Genomic DNA, 26243 nt, shown 5'->3' on the forward strand with positions numbered 1-26243 from the left:
TCATTTTTTTTGGGCAGCGCCCGACGCTTGAAGACGGTCGTAAAAGTTAGACTGCCGCAAACCCGTCAGTGCGGTGGCGGCAGGGAGATTTATTTCCCTCTGTGCTCATTGTTACCTTGACTGCTGGGGGCCTGGGGGTGGAGGGGATGGGTGGAGGGGGGGGGGGGGGGGGGGTCTGGTTTCCTGGGACAGGTGGTCCGCCCCTCTTGGCTCCCTCCGTCCGGAGCCCAGGGAGGATTTCCTCCGGCCCGTCGGGAAAGCGGGAACGTCGAGTGTGTCCGCAACCGACCTGCGTCAGAGACACCGCAGCTGCTCCGGTCCCCTGATCCACCTCACTTACTCAGTGTCCCGGTGTGTGTACACACACACACACACACACACACACACGCGCACACGCCCCAAACCCTGCCACCCCGTCCAGAACACACGGAGAGCGACTGAGACATGCAGCTATGGCAGGCCCGGGAGAACATTGATCGGACTGCTATGAAAAGAATGATTGTGCAGCCCACTTCAGACGGCATATCGACCCCTGGGGTCTGGAAGATTAAATAACAAGTGTGAAAAGTGGGTCGCGGGAAGACACATGGTCTTGGTTACAGCAATCTGCGAAACGCTGATTGAACAGAAACCCAAACCTTCAGGTCTGGGGAGGGGAGGGGAGGGGGGGGAGGAGGCTGTATCCATCTGTAATGGGACTCGGCATTGAGAATGTCTGTTTATGGAATGCGATGGAGTTGTTTGAACACGACAGTAAGTTCTCAGTTTGATCCAAATGGGAGCTGAACGTTAGCCTGCCCACGTTAATGTGCAGCAGATGTGCGACTGCAGCCGTTCTTCTTACCGTTTCCCCTCATTTCTCCAGTTGCAAAACTTTTGGTCGTGAAGGGCTAACGCAGGCCGGCGTGTGGGCATCGGTGCCTCAGTGTGCCGGGATCTGGGTGTCATATTTTCAGCAAACGTCCCAGAAGCCCTCGCTTTCATCTACTGTCCATTGTTTTTTTGTGTCCGCCGTTTGTTCGCCCGCTATCCGGATATCGTGTGAATAAAAGATGCTGTTAATGGCTGTCGTAAAAAAAAAATCATATAATGTTTCGATGTTTTCACCGGCGCACGACCGCAAACATGACAGATGAGGAGAGCCTGGCGTTGCCGTGGCGATTGCCTGGTTGAGGAGCGCGAAGGCTGAAACATGACCCGCCGGCCCGGATTCCGTGACCCTGCGGCGACTGTGTGTGTGTGTGTGTGTGTGTGTGTGTGTGTGTGTGTGTGTGTGTGTGTGTGTGTGTGTGTGTGTGTGTGTGTGTGTGTGTGTGTGTGTGTGTGTGTGTGTGTGTGTGTGTGTGTGTGTGTGTGTGTGTGTGTGTGTGTGTACGTACACACATTTCACTCCACCGCCCCATGGACAGCAGGCCACACACACAGAGGAACACACAAGCCCAAAACCTTCTTCACCGCAAGGTTGCTGGTTTTAATCGCGGTGTGGCCACTATAAGATCCGCACAGCCGTTGGGCCCTTGAGCAAGGCCCTTAACCCTACACTGCTCCAGGGGAGGATTGTCTCCTACTTAGTCTTAATCAACTGTACATCGCTCTGGATAAGAGCGTCTGCCAAATGCCAATAATGTAATGTTGATGTGCGTAACAGGCCTTGGTCGCTGGTGAGATGTCCCTAATGTTTTAGATCATGCACGTTTATTTAACGCTGCTGCTGTTTTGATGCGTGACGCAGATCCCTGCTGCAGCCGACAGTGCCACTTCCTGCTTTTCAGCCTTTTTTTCATAAATAACTTACTACACCAAAGCTTTGTTGCTGCTGTCATTACGGATTTTCATCATCAGTTCCATCCGGGGGATGAAAATGTGATGTTCAGCATTTATTATTCTTAAAAAAGATTATTTATGAGGTGTAAAGCAGAGGGTGGATTTTTTTTTTTTAGCTGGAACACCAGCTTGGTCCTTCAGTGTCTTCATAAATTCAACGAATCCAATTCCTGGTTCCCTCTGAACCGTGGGCCCCTCTGCTCCACAGTCATGGACTCATGCGATGGGTAATATAAATGCAATATATTTCTGTCCTGGGGCAGAAGTTCTTGATGTGTGGAACTCATCTGGGAGCGTTGCTAAGTGCTGTCGGGAAACGCAACGCGGAACTTTCCGGCAGTCACGTGACGGCGGTGCGTAGGCAGCCGTAGCTGCAGCCGGGGATGAGCGGATTAATCCCCCCGCTCCATCCCCTGCTCTTAGTAATGTGCTTTTTAAACCGCGCGTGTGTCAGCCTGCAGTGCGGTAGTGCATGTTAATGACACGAGAGTGACGCTGGAGCATTGCTTTAGTGCGCGAGTCTCCCTCTCTGTTCGGTGCTCCGGCCTAGCCTATCAGGGCCGAGCCTGGCTTCGCTGGCTGCAGAAGTGGCGTGCGTTTTTTTCTGAAAAAGCAAGCATCAGACTTTGTCCTTTTTGTGAAATATTAATGGTTGAGAGGCCGGCTGCTGCTTGAAGGGAACGGTGACACGTGTCTTCCACAGCCTCACAGAATTTTTTTTTTTCCACAGAATGTCAAACGAGAGGCACTTGTATTAAAAGCCCACTTAAAGAATCGGCGTTTATCATTCATAAATATATTCCTTGTTTTGCGGCGGTGGGGAACTGTTGCAGTGCGCGGCACATAGCGTTCCTCGAAGTCATGGGCAGTGGTCACGCGCGGGACTGGGGGGGAGGGGGCCGCTGGCCCAGATGTGGTCTTTCACTCTGCTGTTTACCCTGCGCCCCCCCCCCCCGCCCAGGGGTGGGACGAACGCCCACGTTACACGCCGCGACCCCGGGCCAGCTGCGGTCCTGTAAACTATTTGGAAAGTTCTGCGAGGCTGGAATGCGTGTCGGACACCCGGCGCGCATGCGGTCCAGGGGAGGATGGGGCCGGGGGGCTCCTTGTCGTCCGTCTGGGAGTGTTTGCTGAACTGCCCCTTTTATGTGACAGCGCAGGCTTCACCGTGTCTGTCGCGGCACTCTGCGTGTGGTCCGTCTCCAGATGGGTACGCTGCGTCTGTCACATGTCTTTCGATGACATTAACAGCCTGCCCGCAATTGGCTCTCGGTTCTCCATTTTGTGTCTGAATCACACACACATTACCAGTCCACTATACCCGGCCTCCAGAATGCCCCAGAAATAACCAGGGCCGCGTCATCTGCCTCTCTGTGTTCCAGTCCTCCGTTGAATTGATTTGTTTTAAAGCTGATGCTTTTATCTCCGAAGCAACACTTGCAGTTGATTAGACTAAGCAGGGGGGGGGGGGGCAGTCCCTCCCGGAGCAATGCGGGGTTAAGGGCCTTGCTCAAGAATGGGGCTTGAACCACCGACCTTCCAGGTCCCGGTCGTGTGCCTTGGCCCACGAGGCTCTGTGGCGCAGTCTTGCGGTGCTGCTCCTGTAACGGGCCCCGGCTTCAGTGCTCGCTAGGACGCACCGTTCCCGAAACGCTCTGGTGATTCCAGTGCCTCTGCCCAGCTGAGTTTCCTGGGACGAGTTCCAGCTAATTTCGGCCGCGACAGGCCTGTTATAAGGAGTAATGCTCATATCTGTACAGACGCCAGCCCCCTTAATCAGTCCTGTCCCTCCAGTCTTACTGCCTGCCCGCCGTAGCAAAGGTCTTTCACCGGGACCACTTCTGTTCTCTCTCTGCCACCGGAGCTGTGTGTGCGAGACACTGTGCGCGCTCCAGTGTTTTTTCGGAGGGTTATTTTTGGGACCTCTTGTGATTTGGAGCGGATTTGTCTGCCGTTGTTTCCTCTGGCGGCCGCGGTAGGCGATGCGCTGTTTTTCAGCCAATCGGAGCGCTCGTACGCCGGCCAGCGCGTTAGCCTGTTGGCCTAATGGCTCTCCCTGCCAGACGGGGCTGAGTGTTTGGCGTGGGCCTACCGGTAATCCATGCCTCAAATCCGCAAGGAAAGGGGGGCGAGATGCTGCTCGATCCCGGGCTCGCGTCTGCATTAATATTTTATGAGTGGAAATGGAGTTCAGCGGTGCCCTCAAGGTCCAGCTGCGATTGGGCTTTGTTTTCATGTCCTCCGCACTGTAAGACGTCCCGGGAGTAGGGGGGTGTGGGTTTGTGTGTGTGTGTCGAGGGGGGGGGGGGGGGGGGGGTTCACTGTCCCAGTGCTGAGGCAGGCCAAAGCCAAAACCCACATCTGCTAAAGCTGGGAGCCGGGGGTGGATCCCTTCTGACCAGGATGATTAAGGCAGACATTTAGTTTTTTCTACTGTGATATATTTTTTCCCCTCGTGGGGCAGTTGTGGTTGAGGGAGAGGGGCCTGGTTATAAATGTGATGGGCTTAGGGCCTGGCTCTAGTTTTGTGCCTGGCTGTGGCCTGGGCCTGTTTGCTGGTGGCTGGCTCCTCTTGGAGGGCTGGAGCTGGAGGGTATGTGGAGGGGGGGGGGGGGGCACCCCGGGGGTGGGGGTGGTGAATAAGGGGCTGATTGTTCGGTGGGCCGGTGTCTGGACACCGGGTCATGCATGGTGGACCGGGCGGTGCTGAGAGACGGGGGCCGGCTGTGAGACGGGGGGGGTGAGGAGCTGGACTGCAGAAAGAGCCCGGAGGTCCGTGCCAGCTCCGGTCTCACGGCGCTCTGCACACACCTGTCTGTCGTCACGCCCCCCTCTCCGGAGGGAGAGCAGGTGGCGGCCGGGTGGCACGCGCCCACCTTGGCTGGGGGTGACCTCTGTCAGCGGAGCCCCGGCGCCGGGGGACGGTCCGGAGCGCCCGTTTCCACGGAGACCGCTGATGACGAGGCTGTCGGGTGACTGTCAGTCTGGCAGACGCTCCGGGGGGGCGGGGCCTGGGTGGGGGCGGGGGCGGGGTCACAGAGACTCTGGTGGGGTGTGCAGTGGCCAAGCAGCCAGAACCGGTGCGTTGTTCTTCAGCCTCATTTCCTGGTCTTGTTGAGAGATGCTGCTCTCTAGCACTCCTGCGGTTGGCTCCAGTATGGATTTGTAGTGGGCGGCCTGTAGTGTAGTAGTTAAAAGTGTATGACTGGGACACACAAGGTTGGTGGTTCAATCCCCAGTGTAGCCACAATAAGATCTGCACAGCTGTTGGGCCCTTGAGCAAGGCCCCTTAACCCTGCATTGCTCCAGGAGAGAATTAGCTCCTGATTAGACTAATCAACTGTAAGTCGCTCTGGATAAGAGCGTCTGCCAAATGCCATTTACAATGTAATGCAATGTTCCAGCCACGTCTTTCAGTGCAAGTCAATAGTTAAAATTTGAAGTCAATACTTTTCCCCCCACAAGAAAATGTAGTCGCAATTGGTGTTTTTTTGGGGGTTTTTTTCTTCATGTAACGTCTCTCCTTGTGCCGATTTTTCTTTTCAGTGATTGTGTTATTAGGACCATGCAGTAATACTTTGTCGATCTGCCGATTCAAACTCTCACACGCTCAGAGGAGGTGCTGAATAGCTGACATCACGGTCACTCGGTCCAAATGTCAGTCACCTGCCGGAGGCAGGGCTGAAACGACGTGTGCCTTCTCTACGGCATCACGGGATGTTTGACCACTGCGAGGACGGCCTGTTTTAGTCTCCCCTCTGGCCAGTCTCGCTCACATGTTGTGTCATGCCCTCCAGCTCACGGATAACGGACAACAACTCGGCCTGTTATTCCTGTTGTGATGGTGAGGTGATCGCAGTATCCTGTCATGAGGTCGGTCTGGAAATAATAGTTTCACATGATCTGCAATATGTAAATACTTGTCGACTGGGTGTTGTATTTTAAGCGGCGGTGTGTGCCGGTGCTCTTTCTCTATGGTGAGTGAAGAGGCCGGCCGAAGATGAACGCATCGAAACATCGCTTTTGCGTGCTCGATTTTACATCCCACTTGCGCCTCACTTGAGTGGAAGCGAATTCAGATGCGCTGAAGGAGTTTTTTTTAGATGGGAGTTTTGTTGATTCTCGGCACAGAAAGTAGTAATAAGACATACCGGCACACATGCATTCACTGGGTTTTCTCACTCTTTTAGTCCCCACTCTATGAATGTAGACAGTGGTGTCTCCCAATGCCCCCACTGTCGACACAAGGCCTGTTCCTCCCCCCCCGGTTGGATATACACAGTTACAGAGTTGTGATATGCACACAGTTGCTTTCTGATTTGTGTATTTCAGAATCTATCGGAACCCCTTAGTTGCCTCCCACAGTCCCGTACCAGAGATCGTGTGTGTCGTGTGATTTTTGGGTGCACAGTGACACGATGGTCGTATGTCAGAAATGCGCTCATCGAGACGAACTTTGGTGTGGGAGACTGACTCAAAGCCCCAGGGGCCTGGGGGGGGTCCCCCTTGGCGTTTGGGTTGTCGTTCTCGAGTGCTTTCTTTCTCACGGTTCCCCCAGAGCCCTGAGCCCACATGCGTTTCTGGGAATGGAGTGTTACTCATCTGACGCAAAACATTCTCACAATGTTGCTGCCGTGGAGTGCCAATGTTGTAACGCAGACGGGACATTCCAGAAACATTCTGCGGACATTTTTTCTGTCAGCCGGCTACCTGGACGAGGGTTCTTCCGTCAGCTCTTACAGCCGGGCCGCCCAACCTCGTTCCCACAGACCCCGGCGTCCTGTAGGTTTTCACTCCCATCCCTAACAAAGCACACCTCATTAAACGGCTTGAGACGGGCATTGAGCTGCTAATGAGCAGAATCGGCCGTGCCAAATGAGCGCTGGAGTGATGAGCTGCAGGACGGGGGATCTCCGGGAGCTGGGTTGGGCCGCCCTGCCTTACGGGCTCCAGGTCTCAGACAGACAGCTGGGGTCCGCAGCGTGAGTCTGGAGCTCGGACGGACGGACGGACAGATGGACAGACGGACACCGCCGCTTCGGCTAACGAGACGGACAGACGCGCCTGTGCCAGCTGACCGCACAGCCTCCCCGAACCCCCCCCGGATGAGAAAATGGCCCGTTCCTCTCGCTGAGGTGTTGAGGCGTAATCCGTGTCTGTCCTATAAAGCGATTTGAGAAGGGAACAGAAAATAAGGCAAGGCGTCGCTAAACCCCTTCCCTGCAGGCAGAACACTGTGGGAGGGAGACCTGGGCTGCATGAAAGTCAGAGATATTTTTAACTGTATTTTTTCCCTCTCCTCTCGAGCTGCTGGAATAATGTGCATAATTAATCACACGCCTGAGTCGTGCTCTGTTTGGAATGGAAATGAAACGATGCGAAGGGCCCGACCCATTCGTCATCCCAGGGGTCCGACTTGACAGACGCTTTTTTCACGAATTCTCCCCCCAAAATTAAAGCCTCCCTGACATAGCCATCATGGGTGGCGGGGCCCTGCGGGAAGGGCCCTGGCCGAAACGCTGAGGGGTGGTGGTGGTGGTTGGGGGGGGGGGGTTATTTTCCGAGCCTGGACGGTCGAAGGTTTTGGAGGGTCCGGAATGTTCAGTGCAGGATCAGTCCCACGGTTGTCATGCGTGTGGGGGTCTGTCCTTTCTCCAGTCCGGGGCGCGGATATGGCACGGTGAGGCAGGCTGGGGCGGGGGCCTGATTTGTGTCCTGTGTGCGCTCTGCGCTGACCAGTCAGGCCTGGCGGGCCTTTAATTCATGTGTGAGAACCTTGACTTGGGAGTGCCAGCATCTCGGACCATGCTCGGTTGTGCAAGTGGGGTGGGGTGGGGGGGTTACGTAAGCCATGAAATTGCCAACGCACCGATTGGCTTTCACAATCGCACTGCATTTCGGGAAATCGTCTGTCCCCTTAATTTCCTGTTGCAATGGTTCATCTTATTTAAAAATAAAAAAATAAGAAGTGAGACCATGGCCATGCTTAGTCTTAGAACACCACGTTCTCAGAACAAGACTGCAATTATTCTTGATTTGGTTGTTTAGCTCTGAGCTTGCGAGGCTGCAGAAAGGAGAAGCACCTCGTCCCCCGTATTTAATCTCTCTCCCCTCTCTCTCCCCCCGCAGGACCGCAAGCTGTCCAAGACGGAGCGGCAGCGCTTCAAAGAGGAGGCGGGCATGCTGAAGGGCCTGCAGCACCCCAACATCGTGCGCTTCTACGACTCCTGGGAGTCCCCCTCCAAGGGCAAGAAGTGCATCGTGCTGGTGACCGAGCTCATGACCTCCGGGACGCTCAAAACGTGAGTTTGGCTCCGCCCCGCCCCGCCCCGCCCCGGTCCAGGCCCAGTTTCCCCTCTCCCTCGCTCCTCACTCACCCGAAACCGCCGCCCGGCCCGTTGGCCAGCCACTCCACTTCCCCGTATCCAACGCCGATTCACGTCTTTGTCTTTCTTAAAACGCAAGTTATCGGATACCTCTTTGCCGTTTTAAGTTGTTCCTAGTCTGCCTACTTTACCATGAATTAAGCTCTCCCAGGTGCGAGGTGTGACACTGAGTGGGTACGGGCGCAGTAGCTTTTTGGAAAAAAAGGGCGTACAATGGCAAAATGTCACCACTAAATGCCTGGCTGTCTGTCTTTCAGAGCCTGTCTGTTGGCATGGTTACTGTAGCCGTTATTAAAGTGGACGGATAGAAAAAAACAATTAAAAGCTGCTGAGGTGGATGAGCTGTGATTGGCAGCCTTTCTGCGAGCGCAGTGCATTGTGGGAGCTGCGGATTCCACACATTCCTGGAGGGGTTGGGGTTGGGGGTGGGGGTGGGGGTGGGGGTGGGGGTGGGGTTGGGGTTGGGGTTGGGGTTGGGGTTGGGGTTGGGGGGGGAGGTGGTGAGGTGTGGGGCAGAGCGCTGACCAGTGCGGGGGCCTGAGGGGGCGCACAGGAACGGCAGCTCCCTCCGGTGGCCGCGGGCGGTACTCGTGGCCGGCGCGGGGGCTTTCCTCTCAGCTGTCCGCACCACAGGTGGCCAGATCGGTCGGGTTACTGTCCTGCCCCGCTCTCTGGGCCTGGGGGAGGGGGGTGAGCGTGGGTCAAAGGGCTCTCATTAGTGGAGGGGGGAGGAGAGAAAAGGAAGAGTGCTCTGTATTTTATTAACTTAATGCTTTGCCATGTGTTTGTGTTTTCTTTCCCCCTCGGGGGCTATAGTTGCCCGTTTTCCTGGCTTTTAAAGGGCAAGGGCTAGAAAAGGTGGGGGGGGGGGATAGTGCTGGCTTTGGCTGCTTACATTGGCCCTGGTGCAGGCGATTATTTTTGTTCCCACTGGCTGCTGTCCCTTTAGAGCACAGGTGTCAAACTCCAGTCCTGGAGGGCCGTAGTGTCTGCTGGTTTTTGGGGTGTTCTGGGTTCATTGGTTAAAGTATCCACACGCCTTGTTCTCAAGGCCTTAATTGGCCTTAATTGGCAGCCGATTGAAAGGAAACCACAAAAACCCGCAGACACTGCGGCCCCTCTGCGGGATTCGGTTTGACACCCCTGCTTTAGAGGGCTAAACGGGGCGCTGGGCTAACGTGCTAACAGGGCCCAGGGCTAACGTGCTAACACGCCGGCGGCACATGTTGGTCCCCCGCGCAGCGTGCCAGGGCCGTGTGCCTCTGCCTGTCTGGCAGCAGGGACCGATAAACAGATAAACTGACCAGGGCGCCAGGCAACGGCACTGACCCACATACAGGCTCACATGCAGGCACACGCCTGCCCACACGCCCGCGTACAGTATACACACGCGCCTCTGCAGGTGGAACAGCAGACTCCATGTCCTTCTCAGTATTAGGCGTTGTCATGACCTTGCAATTCAGATATTTAACTGACTGGAATTTTACTGGAACTTTTTTCTTTTTTTTCCCCTCTTTTTTTTTTTTTTTTTTTTGTGTTCCTGAAAATTCTGGAACATCAGGCGGAGGGCTTTTGGCGCCAGTTGGCCTGTGTACAGGGAGCAGGGTTTTTTGAAATGCAAATGGCCGCTCCGTGGAAAGGTGGAAGTTCAGGATGTGCTGTTGAGCGGAGGCCAATTATGATGTCACCGGGCGATTAGGCTGCAGGAGACGGTTTTGCTCTGGGCCCTGCCCCCCCTCCCACCAGCTCCCGGGGCCCCGCCTCCCTGTCCCCCCCCCCCCCCCCCCCTCCAGCTCCCAGGGCCCCACCCATCTGTCATCACCCCCGCCCCTCCCAGTCACGTGGTTTAGCCCTGATGTACACTCCGATCGCATCTCATACCACTTCTTATCATCCTGCGGGTTGTTACCTGTAACCCGTTACAGTCAGCTGCAGCTGCACCCCTGTAGTTAAAATGCCAACTCATTTGGGAACAAAGTTATTACTCTGTTATAACTCCAATGTCGGTAACGTGGAAAAACGGTTAACGCTATTCTCAATTACGTATGTGAATATTTTTTAAATATTGTATTTGCATTCATAGGCCACGTCTTGCACAACACGTATGACGGCAAATAAACCTTGGCATTTAATTTCACATTCCGCAAAATGATTTCCGTGTAATTTTAAGAATACGGCTAACTGTTTTTCCACGTTACCTACATTGGCGTCGCATCAGTCACGACCTCTTGTTCCAGATTAGTTTAGCGATTTTAACTGCGCCGGTGTGGCTGCAGCTTGCTGTGAAGTGCTTGCCAACGCGGCTCCTCTCGGCGGTGGAGGCGTAGTGGTTGTGGATGCGCGCAGCCCCCCCGGGCTGTTTGCAGGCGGCAGCGGATGAAAGGCGTCGGGCGCAGCGACGCTGACGTGTCGCTGCCTCGCTCTTTGAAGTGGAAAACATCCGGGGCGCTGCGGAGAGGAAGCACGGTACGCTCCGCTCGCCGTTTATCCCGTTCTGGACAAACTGGTCGGATCAGAACCGGGGGCGGGGGCTGTGGACTGGCAGCAGTGTTTTCTGGATGGAGAGTTTTCTGGAGGGAGAGGTGCAGCCACGTGTTCCTTTTGGCTCCTGTTCGCCCTCATCTTGGCCTGAGTTTATGATGGGGGTACAGATGCCCCTTCCCGGTCAAGTAATACACACACACACACACACACACACACACACACACACACACACACACCTCCAGGTCTGCCTTAAACACGTTGCCCCCGGTTCTATAACTGCGGATCGCAGTCGTGGAGTTCTAGGAGTGACCGCATCAGCGGCCTGGCTCTGAATGATGTCATCACGGTTCTGCTAATCCGCTGCAGGGCGTGGTCCCAGGCTCTGCAGGCACAGCCACAGAGGAGCAAAGGGGAAGAAAGAAAAATAAATAAATAATCCTGTGAATTCACTGGAACACAGAAACCATACCGCCGCCTCAAGGCACGACATGGTGCCTAATTCCGCCCCGTCTGTGGGAATCCTGTCGTGGGTTTTAATCCGGTACTGAATGTAACCGTCACCTGGCAACAGTTTGCGTTGGCGTGCCGTCTTATTTTAACGCTGGCGCGAGGGGCGCGCCTCGTTGTGCGACGTTCGAGAGATCGCCTGACCCCAGCGCTGCCGCAGATATCTGCCCTCTCGCGAGCAACACGACTGTCCAGAGAGGGTAAGCGCTGGACCCAGCACCCCAAAGTAACGGCCAGTGCTTTGCAGAATGGTTGCGGCTCGTTTTGTGGCTAGTTTTTTGGCTCGTAGTGCTGCATTGGAGCTGGATTAGCCCTCTCTGTAGCGTAGTGGTTAAGGTACATGACTGGGACCCGCAAGGTCGGTGGTTTAATCCCCCAGTGTAGCCACAAGACTATCCGCCTTAACCCCACATTGCTCCAAGGGAGGATTGTCTCCTGCTGAGTCTCATCAGTTGGAAGTCGCTTTGGATAAGAGCGTCAGCCAAGTTACATGGATTTGGATTAGAGCACCAGCAAATCGTAAATCCCTTCCTATCATTGAAAAAGTCTCATGTTGACTCACCCTCTGCCTGTGTTTATAGTCCTTAAATTTGGGTTTTAAAATATGCAGTTGACCAGCCGGCACTCTGTACCAAAACATTGTATAGCTTTACAATAATTCAAGCTCATTGGTCGAAATTTAATTGCCGCAGCCAATGGCGTTTCAACATCAGCGCGTTCACAGAGAAGGGGGAGGGCTAAACCGTGTCGTGGTTTGAGCGTGTTTATTGCTGCAGTTCCTCTCTGTGACCGTTAGAAGTGCGAAATTACTCATTGTACCTTGAAATCCAGTTTTGGCTTTGCATTCGCAGGGGACTGCATGTGTCGACCTGTCGGCCTCCTGTCTGCCAGTCAGCAGAGGGCTTGGGAAACAGACGTACCCTGAAGTGATTCAGTAAAATGTGCAGTCATATCCATTTTCCATAAAACATGTAAAATGGAAGCTGTGCGGTTTTGCGGAGGGAGGCGCTCCGCGAGGGCGTCTCTTCGCCCCATGTTAATAGTTCACAGTTGGCCTCGTCCGTAATTTATCCGAGACGGTGGCAGAGTCCTGGCGGTGCCCGTGTGATCTCAGCCGGTGGCGGCTCGGCCGCCCCGAGCCCGGGCAGGAGGCGGTGGATTGTTTAAACGATGGTTCACTGCAGCACTCCCAACTTTGAAGCGGTTTCGTTGTTGTCGTCTCTTCAGTGCGGCTGCTCGTCATTTTCGTCACACGACCCTCGTCGCGTGACGAAAATGACGCATTTTCAACTGAAAAGTGGAAAAACTTTTCCTCTGTATCGTGCACCTGGGGAATTTTATGTCACGTCACAAACCGTCATACTTTGGCTGTCCAGTCAATGTTGTGCAACAGATGGAACACTGAAATGAATCGTCGTGGATACGCTACGCCAGGCTCCACCGTGTTTATATATAAATAAATAAATAAAAGTAAACATCAGCTGTTTGGCATCTTGTTGCCATCGAGGCCACAAGAACCGTCATCGCAGTAGTGTAGTCGCGGGTATGAATGCGAAACGTTGTGCGACCGGCCGGTATGAGTCAGGCTTTACTCTCCTATGATGAAATCCCGTGGCTGTGACGTAACCCGATTGGCCGGTCTGCCCGCCCGTCTCTGCAGGTACCTGAAGCGCTTCAAGGTGATGAAGATCAAGGTCCTGCGCAGCTGGTGCCGGCAGATCCTGAAGGGCCTGCACTTCCTGCACACGCGCGCCCCGCCCATCATCCACCGCGACCTCAAGTGCGACAACATCTTCATCACCGGCCCCACCGGCTCCGTGAAGATCGGCGACCTGGGCCTGGCCACGCTGAAGAGGGCCTCCTTCGCCAAGAGTGTCATAGGTACGACCAGGCCTCTGGCATTTTGATTCTCTCTAACCCCCCTCCCCCTCCCCCTCCCCACCGCGGTGCCAAAAAGACACCACCAGTGATTCATCCCCCCCTCCCCCTCTCCTCCTCCTCCTCCTCCTCCTCCACCCCCAGTGGTTGAATTTAAAATATATTTTTAATATCATTCAGATTAAAAATAATTCTGGTTTCTTGGGCTGGCAATGTGGGGGATCTGGGTTGGGGATACAGTAAATATATTTTAAATTCAGTTTTCTATGTGCCTTTGATTTGATTTATTTGATTTTCGCTGCTGTGAGAAGCAGACCACAGTTTTCAGCCTCTCTCTCAGCCACAGGCAGAGCTGCACTTTCACTGCTTGGAGGACCCAGGCCACCTCCGGAGAGGCGTCTTAAGATCTGCCCGTTTTTTTTTTTTGGGTTTTTTTAATTTATTTTTTACCATAGGCGAGGGAAGGGGTTTGGGAAGGGAGAGCAGTGACTTTTAACCGCAAAAATGACTGTGGTATTTCAACTCTCTCCGAAATGTATGTAAACTTTTTTGTGTAAAAGTTTCGTCGTCCTGAACGTTTCTCCAAGCTCCTGAAGTCAAAGCAATCCTGTGGATATGAGCAAATTCTGAGGGGTGAGAGCCGCATATTCAGTGCTACGTTTTTTATTTTATTTTTATTTCTTTGGTTCCGTTTTATTCGAACATCTTTGTCCTGCTGGTTTGGAAAACTTGTGGTCTGTTTGTTCTGAGAAAAGGGTGTCGATAACCAAGCTGCCAATAATGTGTTGCATCTCTCTTTGAAAGGTTTACCTCATCATTTTTTTTGTTTGTTTTTTTCCTTTTTCTCCCTCCTCAGCGTTCTGAGATCACGTGATTCATTTCTGTCTGGTCATTTACCCGCTGTTTTCCTTTAATCAACCTTTTTCTTTTTTTTCCACATTCTTGAGTATTTTTTTAACTGTAGGCTGTTACCTCAGCTCTCTCCCTCACTCTGCAGTATGGATTATTTATTGTACTGCAGTTCTGACAGTAAGTATGCAGAAAAAGGTTCTGGTAAGTGAAAAAAGCACTATGTGACCTATTCAAAAACAAAACAAAAAAAAATTCAAAATTCAAAATAATAGTTTTTCTGTGTAAGGCCTTTTATAAATTTTTTGCCAGCGTAACCTGGTGTACAGAACTTCGCTGTTAAGTCACTAGCTATGGGATCTGCTTTTTCTGCTAACTACTTTAACTTTCCCCTTAGGAACAGGTTGACCAAAAGGTAAGTTTGCAGGGAAAAATGTACCTTTGAATGCTTGTTCTAAAGTGGTAAGGTTTTGACACACGTTCCATAGCTAGTTCCTTTTCCTTTTTTTTGTTTTGTTATTAACCTAATGCAAAAAAAAACAGAAAAAAAAATTGCAGAAGGCCCCGTTACTCATTGGCACTGGGACTAACCTTGGCATAAACAACCCAAACTCAGGCGCTTGTCTGTTTGGGGAAGGGGGGTCTGACACGGCATTAGCGTTTCTGGTTTAACACCCTTTTCCTTACGTTACGTTCTCCTCTCACCCACTCTCAGTCTCGCCTGAGGTTTGTTTGCACTTTTGACTGCGCCGTGTAGCTCCTCCTCCATACTAAAGACCAAATAACAACAAAGTTTGGGCCTCACAGCGTGTTTCTGTACACCAATCCCCCCACCACCCCACCCCCACCCCAAATGAAGTGCCCCAGGGCCCCCCCCCCTCAGAAAAAAGGCCTTACAGAGAGAAACGTGTGCTTCATTCACTACAGAATAACTGAGCCCAGCTTCCCCTCCTCTTGTTTTGTTTTTTTCCTTCCTCTTTTTTTTCTTCTTTTTTTTTTTTTTTGCCTCCTGCCCCCTTTCCCCCCCCCCTTCCTCTGCTCCCCTGTCTCTTTTCTCACAGGTGCTTCTCGCCCCGGCGTTGGCCTGCCCCTTCGGCCCCCCTCTGCTCCTCCTCCTCCTCCTCCTCCTCCTCCTCGCCCTCGCCCTCCTCGGTGAGTAGGCCAGAGGAGTCTGCTGTCTGAGGCACTGAGAGTTCTGAATCGTTCTTTTGGTTTAAGGTACCCCCGAGTTCATGGCGCCTGAGATGTATGAGGAGAAATACGACGAATCTGTGGATGTTTATGCCTTTGGGATGTGTATGCTGGAGATGGCGACCTCAGAGTACCCGTACTCCGAGTGTCAGAACGCCGCACAGATCTACCGCAGAGTCACAAGCGTAAGTCTGCCCTCCTCCTGCCCCACACTCATGTCCTCCTCCTCCTCCTCCTCCTCCTCTCACCTCCTTTCTGTCTCTTTTTGGGGCGCCTCCTCTCCCGTGGAGTGGCTTTAGGCTTACACCCCCCCCCCACCCCTTCACCAGTTACCAGGTTTTGGTACTTTCTAAGTAATTGGGCCGCGATGACGGCTTTAGCAGGACCTGGCCCCCCCCCCCCCCCCCAGTCTCGCAGGGTGGCGGGGGGTGAAGTCCGGACACGTTCCCTCCTCGCTGCCCACTCTTCAGATACACTGCCACGCTCGCGTCTCTGAGCCAGACACCCTCTGCTGGCCTTGTGCCTATCGGCCAATCGCGAGAGAGAGAGAGAGGTCACGGAGCTCCGCCCCTCCAAACCTCAGCTTGTCAAACCGTAAAGTCGCCTGGCAAATCTCACCATCGGCCCCTTACAAGTCTGGTAGAATGACTGTCGCAGACGCGAGATGTTTTCATGTAGTCAAACGGCTGCGGACGTTCCTTCTGGGCTCGTAAATCTCGAGGCGCTGCATGTGTCCTCGACGGGAGTGCTATTTTTAAATCCTGCAGCTAGTGTCCAGACAGAGAACAGTTTTCTATAAAATTAGATTAAGCATGAATCCGGTTGGTATTGATTTTCAGCGCGGTGTGTGATGTTTCATAAATCAAGAGGCTGTCCGTCTTCTAGGATTTCAGTCCTCTGCAGCTCTATTAGGTATCATCACGCTACTCTGTCTCCTTTTAAAAGGGATTATGGGGGATTGAGTCTTTAGGCATGTCTTAGGCGCGCATTAGTCCGTTGCTCAAGATCGCACTGGTTTCACCGGTTAGGCCCCGCTCCCTGTCTCGCCCTCCTGATCTGATGTTTGCACTGCTCCACTTGCGCTGCCCTTTCATTTGCTTCTCCAAATAAGTTGTTTACCGTGCGCTTGCCCTGACGAATGAGCCAGTCACGAGGTCCGTGATTGGAGGAATCATATGATGCTGCAGTAGACTTGTGTTGTGGAAAACAAGCAGTTTGTGCTGATGAAAGGCAGAGATATGCCCGTTCCCCAGCAGGGGGCTCCCCTGTTTGTGTGCCGCGGGGGAAAGGTTAGCCGGGCGTCACGTTATTTCCGTGATCTTATTTTTGTTCGCGACCGTCCTTTTTGAATGGTCAAGTTATAACTTTGCCGCGAGAAACGTCTGAAACCTCAAAGACGGAATTTCTGAGAGGAGTGCGGCACCTCGTTCCTCTCCCTGCGAGAGCTGAGTGAATCGGCGAGCAAGGATTTTTACGGTCCTGTCGGACATTGCTCAGATTCCCGAAATACCCCCCTGCTGATTGCCTCAGCTGTTTCAGGGGAGGATATTACCTCGCCCGTCTCGCTGAACTTGCGGGTGCGTCATCCCATCTCCCACGGTCCTGTGAGGTCTATCCATCACTCAAAGCTGTCTGATGCGCAAGGCCCTGTGGACTGCCAGGAATGTGCTGGTTCCTGCTCAGTCCCCCGTCTCACACACACGCACACAAACACGCACACACACACACGCACACGCACACGCGCACACACGCTGACGCACAGGTAATAAAACATCGGCATGCGCAGCTGTCAAGACGCAGAGGCGCACCGGTGCTTTTCTAGGGGGAAAAAAAAAAAAAGTGTGAGTAGTCCGAGGCTGAAGAATGTTCTGGAGTGTTCCAGAGGTCCAGGCGTGCGTAGCGGGGGTAGTGTTCGAGTCCGTGGGGGAAGGGGGAGGGGGGGATGTGGGTGTTGGCGAATCGCTGAGTGTTCCAGAAGCGCGGCTGGCTGGCTGGCGGTCGATCGACGAGGTGGCGGGAGCACAGCTGTTTGCACGGGGGACCTGGGGGCACCGCTCCCGCTCCCTCCCCATTAGCTTTCCTCTCCCAAAGCTTTCCCCAGCCATCTTCATCACCGCCCGCCCCCATCCTGTCTGGGAGTCTCGGCAGATTAACGCGCGCTGGAGCAGCTCCCTGTGACCTCCAGCGCTCTTATCGGCTCTCCCGGCGAGGTCCGTTCAGCCGCTGAGCCTCCACGCCATCGGACTCTGAGCTCTGGTTTACCAGCCCTTCACCCGCAGTTCACCTGCATCAGAGAAAGCCCTGGGTTGTAAAATGGATGCCCGCATTGCTTCCGGTTATGAGGGGCGGGGCTTTAGGTGATTAGTGGGGGAGTATCACGTGAGCGCGGCAGTGACCCGGGCCGGCCCCCGGTCTCGCCCCCGCGGGATTTAAACGGGCTGTTGCAACCGCTGGACGGCGAGGCGTCTCAAATCCGCGGCCGCCGCTGCTGCTGCTGCTTCGCAACAGCTGCCCCACATGATCAGAGGAAGAGCGGTGGGCTTAGCTGCCTAATCCTCTCCTCCATAGGAAGCCCTAGCAATGGAAGACCTGGTAGGAACTGTATCCATCACCTGCCTTTGGGTTTGGACACACAACCCCCCCCCTCCCTTCTTTTTAAAAAAATTTTCAAGTTGCTCAAAAACATTTGCAAAGGAAGTACCACCACCATATCCCGACGGTATGAACGGCACATTTATACCGTCCATATCCCGGCCATATTCCGATCGTGAATATGGCCGGGACACCGGGTCGGCCCCTGCTCTTTGCAGTAGCTTCCCCGGGCTCCAACTGCCAACTTTCCCCCTGCTAGCCGACCGTGAACTTCGAGGCCGCGTGGCTGCTCGTTATTTTAGCAGAAATTATGCTCCCTTTGAGTATATAATGGAACTATAAAAACGTTAAAACCGCTGGCAGGCAGCCTCTCTTCTTGAGTTTCTTGCTTCTTTTTTTTTTCTTTTTTTTACTGCATTTATCCGCCCTGCTTTATGCAGTGGCAAAGCAATTGGAGTCACTTTTTTTCCTCTCTTACTGGAAAATGGATTGCGAGTAGGCAGTACCTTGACCTTGTCCTGTAAGAGACTTCAGAGGCTGACGGACCATGATGTTTTACATAATCCTTCTTTAGAAAACAGGCTTCTTTTTTGTCCCCCCCCCAAAGTGCCCCTTGTGCTTTTAGTTACGTTTTTTTTGTTCAACACAGAGATTAAATTAGTCCTTTGGTTGTTTGCTGTTTTTCCTAATCACTTGCCAAATTTTATTGCATCACTTGCTCCAACCGTCACTAATTACCAACTCAGTTTTTTAGGTCATACACGCGCACACAACACACACAGTGGGGGTCTCATTACTTGACCGTGCGACAGTGACTTCTCACTCCTCGCGGCTAGCGGGTCTGCAGACAACTACAGTCATACAGCCACTGCTCGTGTTCAGAAACATACTGTTTGTGAATTTAAAAAAAAATTCATATTATTCATAAAATTCGTATTCAACCAGAGAGGAGGAAGTGGAGAGCAATAATAGATCAAAGGGGTCAAAGCTCAGAAGGTGCTGTGGCAGGGGTTTGGTATAGGCGTCTGTTGCCCTATGGGCTGTGCTGCCAGTCTCGCCAGTCTCGCCAGCCGCGTGTGAATTTGACCCGAGTCGGAAGGGGAACGCGCGCAGTCGTGCCGAATACGGCACAGTCACACATTGTTCTCACCTTCTCGGTTTCGTTTTAGTTGATTCATTTTGCTCTCTGGTTTCAGGTTTTTTTTTGAAAAGCTGGACGAACTGGTCAGTCGATAACCGACGCGGGCGAAACCTTTGCCCGCTTCTCATATTCGTATATCCGAAGTGACTGCTTTCAAGGGCGTATATAACCCAACGCAATCCGACACGACGCACAACCCCCCCCCCCGACACAACGGGAGAGCCCGAGAGGACACGACCCGACACGACACAATGTCGCTTTCAGGACCGCTCTTGGGTCCCAGGTTCTGCCGTTGACCCAGGAGTCAAGTTCGACTTTCGGTTCGGCTACGCGCATATAAGAATCCCTGCTCAGTCCTGGCCCCACCCGCATGTGAACTTGCGCCCTGAGAATAAAAACCTTCAAGTGAAGTTTTCAGGGAGACTGGACTCCACTGAGCTGCAGTCATCAGCTGACTTGTTGAATCCCTGTTGGGTTGGTGCGGTTGCTTCGCCACACAATCGGGTCTAATTGGAGCTTTTTTTTTCTCTTTTTTTTTTTTTTTTTTTTTTTTTTTCCCCTCCCCAAGATTTTACAGCCAATGACAGTTTCACTGGGTTCCAGTCATTTGTGAATAATGCTTAAATTATTTTAGGGCTTGTTCTTTGTTCTCAGGGAGGCTGAGCTTAATCCACTGGCCCTTTTAGAGCAATTACAGTCCGTGTGGTTAAATTAATTCTCACTGCAAAATAGCAGCGGCATCACAGCGAGAGGCACTTGATTCCGAAAGTTTCTGAAGATGTAAATTACTTTGTCTCGGCGTGACCTTTTCAGTTCTCCGCAACTTTTTTTTTTTTTCAAGTCTTCACTCCTACACTCATCTTTTTCCTTTTCTTTTTTTTTTTTGAGAGAGAATGATTGCGAAATGATTACATTTAATTTTCCTCTGCTCCTGGCGTGGAACGGGAGCGGGATCCGGCTTAGAGAGGGGGCCCTTTTCAGAGAGCGCGGGTAATGAGCGTCTTAATCGCACTGTTATTTGGATACTTCGCCTTTTCCGACTTAATTCCATTTGGCTCCTCCGTCATCCCGACGGCGGTTGGGCCCCGGAATCCGAGCGGGCACGCCGTTATATAAGGGGTGGGGACACGGACACGGAGGCGGGCGGTAAATAGCGCATCGGACCACACCATTGGGCGCCAGTGAGGTCCAGCCGTTCTCTGTACCAGGTTTACCCCTCGGCTTAGTCCCGGCTCTCTGAGTCAGACGTTCTGGTAAGTTCCTTTTTGAAGTGGCGTTTTTGTGTCAGATTACTCTTTTTAAGTCCGTAAGACAAGGTGACTCAGTGGTCCTCATGACGGCTCACATGAAGATGGAAGTGATGGTATGTTGGGGTGGAGGGTGGGGGGGCTTTTTGAAATAATCGCTCTTGCTTGGTGTGTTGTTTGGGTCGTAATTGCAGGGGGTGGGGGAGGTGCATCTACCCCTTTTTCTCCCCCCGATGTGGGTTTGACTAGCCTGGTTTGTTGGCTGTGCTGCTCACTTTCCTCCGAAGGCGTCTGGCATCAGGGTCCTGTCACAGCAGTGTACGACTGCAGGCTGTCTCATCCTCAAGTTATGCTTTTGGTTCTTCTTTTCCCATCCAATAGCTGGATGCTCTTTCCTTCACAAAAAGGCTTTTGAAGATCGCGTTCGACTTCTGCCCAAAATGGAAGATTGAAGTTTGTCCCCTCGGTTGATATCAGCCGCAGCAGATAAAATGCTTTTGAAGTCTGTAATACGATTACAGACTTCCGTCATTTGGGATGTGGAGCTGGTGTTAGTCAGTTGGGGCTGGAAATGTAAAGTCTGAGAACTGTAGTTTTCATAGCTAAGCTGTGGCTAAGTAAAAACTGAGACGGGATGCTTTTTTTTTTTTCGGTTCTCTGTTATCAAGAGAATTTCTTTCTCTATCTTATCTATGGGTGCTATTAAGCTGTAGTGTGCTGATAAGGCCAGTGAGTATTCCTTTGCTGATCGATAAGGGCGTACTGTATGCGATGGCTTTGGCTCCAGCTGGCGGAGGCTGGTTGTATGGTTTCCTTTGTTGGGCAGGGCTGCCCTACAGGGCTGCACATATGAGTCTCCATGTCTGGCTCCGGGGAGTTGGTCTCCGTGGCCAGATGGACGTGCTGACTCACCCCTGCTGTAGGCCTGACAGAGTGGGCATTCTCCACTCTGTGTGTGTGTGTGTGTGTGTGTGTGTGTGTGTGTGTGTGTGTGTGTGAGTGTGTGTGAGTGTGTGAGTGTGTGAGTGTGTGAGTGAGTGTGTGAGTGTGTGAGTGTGTGAGTGTGTGTGTGAGTGTGTGAGTGTGTGAGTGTGTGAGTGTGTGTGTGTGTGAGTGTGTGAGTGTGTGAGTGTGTGAGTGAGTGTGTGTGTGAGTGTGTGAGTGTGTGAGTGTGTGAGTGTGTGAGTGTGTGAGTGAGTGTGTGAGTGTGTGAGTGTGTGAGTGTGTGAGTGTGTGAGTGTGTGAGTGTGTGAGTGTGTGAGTGTGTGTGTGTGTGTGTGTGTGTGAGTGTGTGAGTGTGTGAGTGTGTGAGTGTGTGAGTGTGTGAGTGTGTGTGTGAGTGTGTGAGTGTGTGAGTGTGTGTGTGTGTGTGTGTGTGTGTGTGTGTGAGTGTGTGAGTGTGTGTGTGTGTGTGTGTGTGAGTGAGTGAGTGAGTGAGTGAGTGAGTGAGTGAGTGTGTGAGTGTGTGAGTGTGTGAGTGTGTGAGTGTGTGTGTGTGTGTGTGTGAGTGTGTGAGTGTGTGAGTGTGTGAGTGTGTGAGTGTGTGAGTGTGTGAGTGTGTGTGTGTGTGTGTGTGTGTGTGTGTGTGAGTGTGTGAGTGTGTGAGTGTGTGAGTGTGTGAGTGTGTGAGTGTGTGAGTGTGTGTGAGTGTGTGTGAGTCCGCTCACAGTGGTCCAGGGGCAGTCTGCCTTCTTCGAGCCACAGCAGAGTGTGTGTGCGTGTGTGAGCACACATGCGTGTCTATACCCCGTCTCTGTTTACACATTTGGGGCCGCAGGCAGCTGCACGGCCACGTGAGTTCAGACATCAGGAAAAAGGTTGTCAGCGCCTGCGTGTGCGAGAACAAGAACGTACAGCATTAGCAATGTATCGCCACAGCATAACGGACCGTGCAGTATATTTTATAATTTGTGGATACAGGCTGTTTCGGGCATCGTGTCCTTTCCATTCTCAGTCGAGACGTCCCCTGCTATTTAATGAGCAAAGTGCTAGGACCCTCTGTCCCACTCCTGTGTGCACGCTTGTCTCACTGTCTCCTGTGTTCACCCCCCCCCCTCCCCCCCATCCCCCGCCCCCCCAGGGAGTGAAGCCCGGCAGCTTTGACAAGGTGGCCATACCGGAGGTGAAGGAGATCATCGAGGGATGCATTCGCCAGAACAAAGATGAAAGGTGAGCCCCCCCCCCCCGAACACCACGACTCACCTGTGAGTCCCTAAGGTGAAACCGTAAAAGGGCTCGGGTTTGTGGACCTGAGTCTGACCAGGTAAGAAGGGTAGATTTTGAAATTGGCCCTCTGTGCTTTTCTTGTAGTTTTTTAGAATTTTCGATGCAGTATGAAGAGTACTGCACATGAAACTGCATTATAACTGCAGTGATACTTCAGTGAAAAACAAGTGCGTCCAATATATTGCGTAGTAATGCCATATTTACAGCTGCAACAATTAACTGCAGTTGAAATGCAGTTATTTTTGGTAAGGGTGTCCTCGCCGGGTTGCACGGTAACTGCAGATGAGGCTTTTCCCCAACATTCACGCCTGGCCTTGGAGCGGAGACTCTGGGAGCTTGTGAATTTGGGTGTTAAGATGGTGATGCTTTTGCAGTTCTGCCTTCTCTCCTTCTCCCCCCCCTACCCCGGGCACATCAGCTCCGTTCCAACTGAGAACCTGGAACCCGGGAACTCTTCCCTGGGTTCCTCTCCCCTGAGGCTTTTGTCAACAGAAGACCCTATTCGCCTGAAACTGTGTTTTTTTTTTTTCTTTCCTGTTGTATTTCCACATTGTCCGGTTCCCCTCTCATTTTTTCTTTCCTGTTGTATTTCCACATTGTCCGGTTCCCCTCTCAGCTTTTTAGATGAATGCTTCATGAGTCATTGAAAAGGAAACGCTCCACATTGCCTCTGACCCGTTTCTTTAAAAAAAAAAGAGCCAAAAACGCTTCATTCTGAAACATTTGGATGCGATGTACGATGCACAAGCGGTTATTGTTTGCTGGACTGAGTCACAGAACTTTTGCGGTGATTCACTGCTGAAACTATGGAAAAGCTGAGCTTGGCTTCTTCATGCAAGCCAGATGGGAATGTTGTAATGTATAGAAGAATGCACGGATCCACATGTGTGCGTATACACACACACAGGCACACACAGGCACACACAGGCACACACAGGCACACACGCACGTTGCTGCAGTAAATGTTTCATTTTCAGGATGTTATTTTCAGATATTTTCCCCCTGGGCTCCACGTTGACTTCCCTTGCCATAACCAAGGCAGGTTTAGAAAGTTTGGGGACCTTACTTGTCCCCCCCCCCCCTGTCTTTATGACTTTTCCAAATCTGGCTCTTGGTGGATCTGGAGCCTGCTGTGGTGTGAGGTCGTGTTGCTCCGGAAAGTAGCGATGGCTGTCTTTTTCCCAATGCGGATGAGCTCTGTGGCCTTGTGGAAAGCCTGGCTGTTCACAGCTAGCAGTAAATCAGGTCCGCTAACCTCATTTGACACGGTGCGCTACATTCATCGCGTACACGTTGTTTGCCGATCCTTCAACTTTTATTGAATTGGGACGGTGCTCTTATACCGTTCACAATGCAAAGCCTAGTTACCCAATTGAAAAATTTGATTATTGTTTGACGATGATTATGACTTATGATTATGATTTATTCCAGATGTTTTTGTTTTCTTGCAGGATCTGTTGATTCTTAACTTTTGTGAACTTTAATTCTTGTTTTTTTTGCCTTCAAACAGTCACATTATTTGTGTATCAGCTGAACATTTATATTTAGTACATTTCAATTTGATCACAAGATGGTAATTTCATTGGAAATATGTAATCAGTATCCGGCATTATTTGCTGTAGACAATGCTGGGGACTGACTGAACAGCAGCTTGTTTTAAGAGATGGGATATGTCTGTAGTTAAAGGAATTCTCGTAGCTTTGCCACCTGGGTTTTGACCCAGGTTTGCAACAGCTTTTTAAACTTAATGAGCCGCGCAGATGTTACGGCCATTTTAGTCGTGTCAGCAAGCTTGCAATGTGACTGCAGGAAACGGCCTCGTAAACGCTGACTTTCATGCTCACGGAACAGCTCCCTCCGCTGTCGACTGCTGTTGCAGTGCTTTGCCGCTAGAGGGTGGTGAATAAGTGAAATGGGGCGGCCTGTAGCATAGCGGGTTAAGGTACCTGACTGCGACCCGCAAGGTCGGTGGTTCTAATCCCGGGGTAGCCACAATAAGATCCGCACAGCCGTTGGGCCCTTGAGCAAGGCCCTTAAGCCTGCATTGCTCCAGGGGAGGATTGTCTCCTGCTTAGTCTAAGCAACTAAGTCGCTTTGGGGGGGGGAAAAGCATCAGCCAAATGACATGTAATGAAAGCCGTGGCTCCTTGGATAAACCCTTTCCTCCCGCTCTCTCCCGCAGATACGCCATAAAGGACCTGCTGAACCATGCCTTCTTCCAGGAGGAGACAGGTGTGCGTGTGGAGCTGGCTGAGGAGGACGATGGGGAGGTGATCGCCATCAAGCTCTGGCTGAGAATTGAGGACGTCAAGAAGCTCAAGGGCAAGTACAAGGACAACGAGGCCATCGAGTTCTCCTTCGACCTCAACAAGGACGTCCCCGAAGATGTGGCCCAGGAAATGGTAGGTAGCAAGGGCCACTCAGTTCTCTGCTTGGGGTGGGGGGGTGTGGGGAAGCTCCCTGCCGTTGGTGCAGTTGGACTCCCTGTAATTCCACTTTGGGAAATGAATCGCACTTTAATGTCGTTAATTTAATTTGCACAGCGCGTAATCCCGTTTGTTTTCCTTTCTCCTGATGAATGCGTGTCCGGTTGATTGCGTCGTCTCACAGCGGCCCGAGAGCCATATGCGTATGCAGTTACGAGGAGCCGATGTGTGTGGAGTAGACATTCCTGAAGTGCCTGCTGTGTTCTGTGCGTTTCGTTCCTTAAGCCCCCTTCCTTAAGGACAGGAAAGATCCTGTGAATATCATTCATACATTACATTATTGGGGTTTGGCAGACGCTCTCATCCAGAGCGACGTACAGTTGATTAGACTAAGCAGGAGACAATCCTCCCCTGGAGGATTAAGGGCCTTGCTCAAGGGCCCAACGGCTGTGCGGATCTTATTGTGGCTACCCCAGGATTGGAACCACCGACCTTGCGTGTCCCAGTCATTTACCTTAACCACTACGCTACAGGCCGCCCCTACATTCCTGTCCTAGGCGACATGGCTCAGGCAGTAAGAGCAGTCGTCTGGCAGTCGGAGGGTTGCCGGTTCAATCCCCCGCCCGGGCTGTGTCTAAGTGTCCCTGAGCAAGACACCTAATCCACAAATGCTCCTGACGAGCTGGTCGGTGCCTTGCATGGCAGCCAATCGCCGTCGATGTGCGAGTGTGTGTATGAATGGGTGAATGGAGAAGCATCAATTGTACAGCGCTTTGGATAAAGGCGCTATATAAATGCCAACCATTTACCTTCCCCGCTGAAATATATAATGTGACACGCCCATGCGCTCGTCTTTAACGCGGGGCCCAGTAAACAGGCCCCCACAACTCCTCACCCCCTGCCCCTGCTCTCCGTCCCCCAGGTGGAGTCTGGCTACGTGTGCGAGGGCGACCACAAGACCATGGCCAAGGCCATCAAGGACCGCGTGTCGCTGATCCGCCGCAAGCGGGAGCAGCGGCAGCTGGTGCGCGAGGAGCAGGAGAAGAGGAAGCAGGAGGAGGAGCTGCGGAAGGCCTCCCAGGCGGCCCCCGCCGGGACCCCCGGGGTCCCGCCGAGCCAGGGCGTCCCCCCCCAGCCCGTCCCCGCGGCCGCCCCCGCCCCCGCCCCCGCCGCGGGGCAGGCGGAGTCGGAGGAGCCCGAGGTGGACCAGCACCAGCAGCAGCAGCTGCACTACCAGCAGGCCGGCGTCTCCATGACATGTACGTGCGCTGACCGGACTGGGGCTGAGCCCCCCTGTACTGAGGTGCTGCTGTGTCTTGGAAGTTCTTTACTTTTGTCGCGGAGCAGGTGTATCTGACCACGTGTCTGTGTCCCTGTGTGTGTGTGTGTGTGTGTCCCTCCCTGTGTGTGTGTCCCTGTGTGTCCCTGTGTGTCCCTGTGTGTCCCTGTGTGTCCGTGTGTGTGTGTGTCCCTGTGTGTATGTGTGTGTGTG

The 26243-nt window shown here is 52.6% G+C and overlaps 1 protein-coding gene across 9 annotated transcripts in view; it reads left to right on the top strand.

Moving 5' to 3' along the window:
• The window catches only part of wnk1b (WNK lysine deficient protein kinase 1b), a 102323-nt gene that overhangs the window by 36497 nt on the left and 39583 nt on the right, over positions 1-26243 (top strand). For all 9 annotated transcript variants that reach the window (XM_061251470.1, XM_061251474.1, XM_061251476.1 and 6 more), the window contains exons 3-8: positions 7954-8126; positions 12862-13082; positions 15147-15304; positions 22180-22268; positions 24508-24727; positions 25674-26010. In XM_061251470.1, coding sequence (XP_061107454.1) covers positions 7954-8126; positions 12862-13082; positions 15147-15304; positions 22180-22268; positions 24508-24727; positions 25674-26010 — 1198 coding nt within the window. The remainder of the gene's footprint in view (positions 1-7953; positions 8127-12861; positions 13083-15146; positions 15305-22179; positions 22269-24507; positions 24728-25673; positions 26011-26243) is intronic.

Source organism: Conger conger, chromosome 8 (genome assembly GCF_963514075.1).
Source record: "Conger conger chromosome 8, fConCon1.1, whole genome shotgun sequence".
Classification (NCBI taxonomy): Eukaryota; Metazoa; Chordata; class Actinopteri; order Anguilliformes; family Congridae; genus Conger; species Conger conger.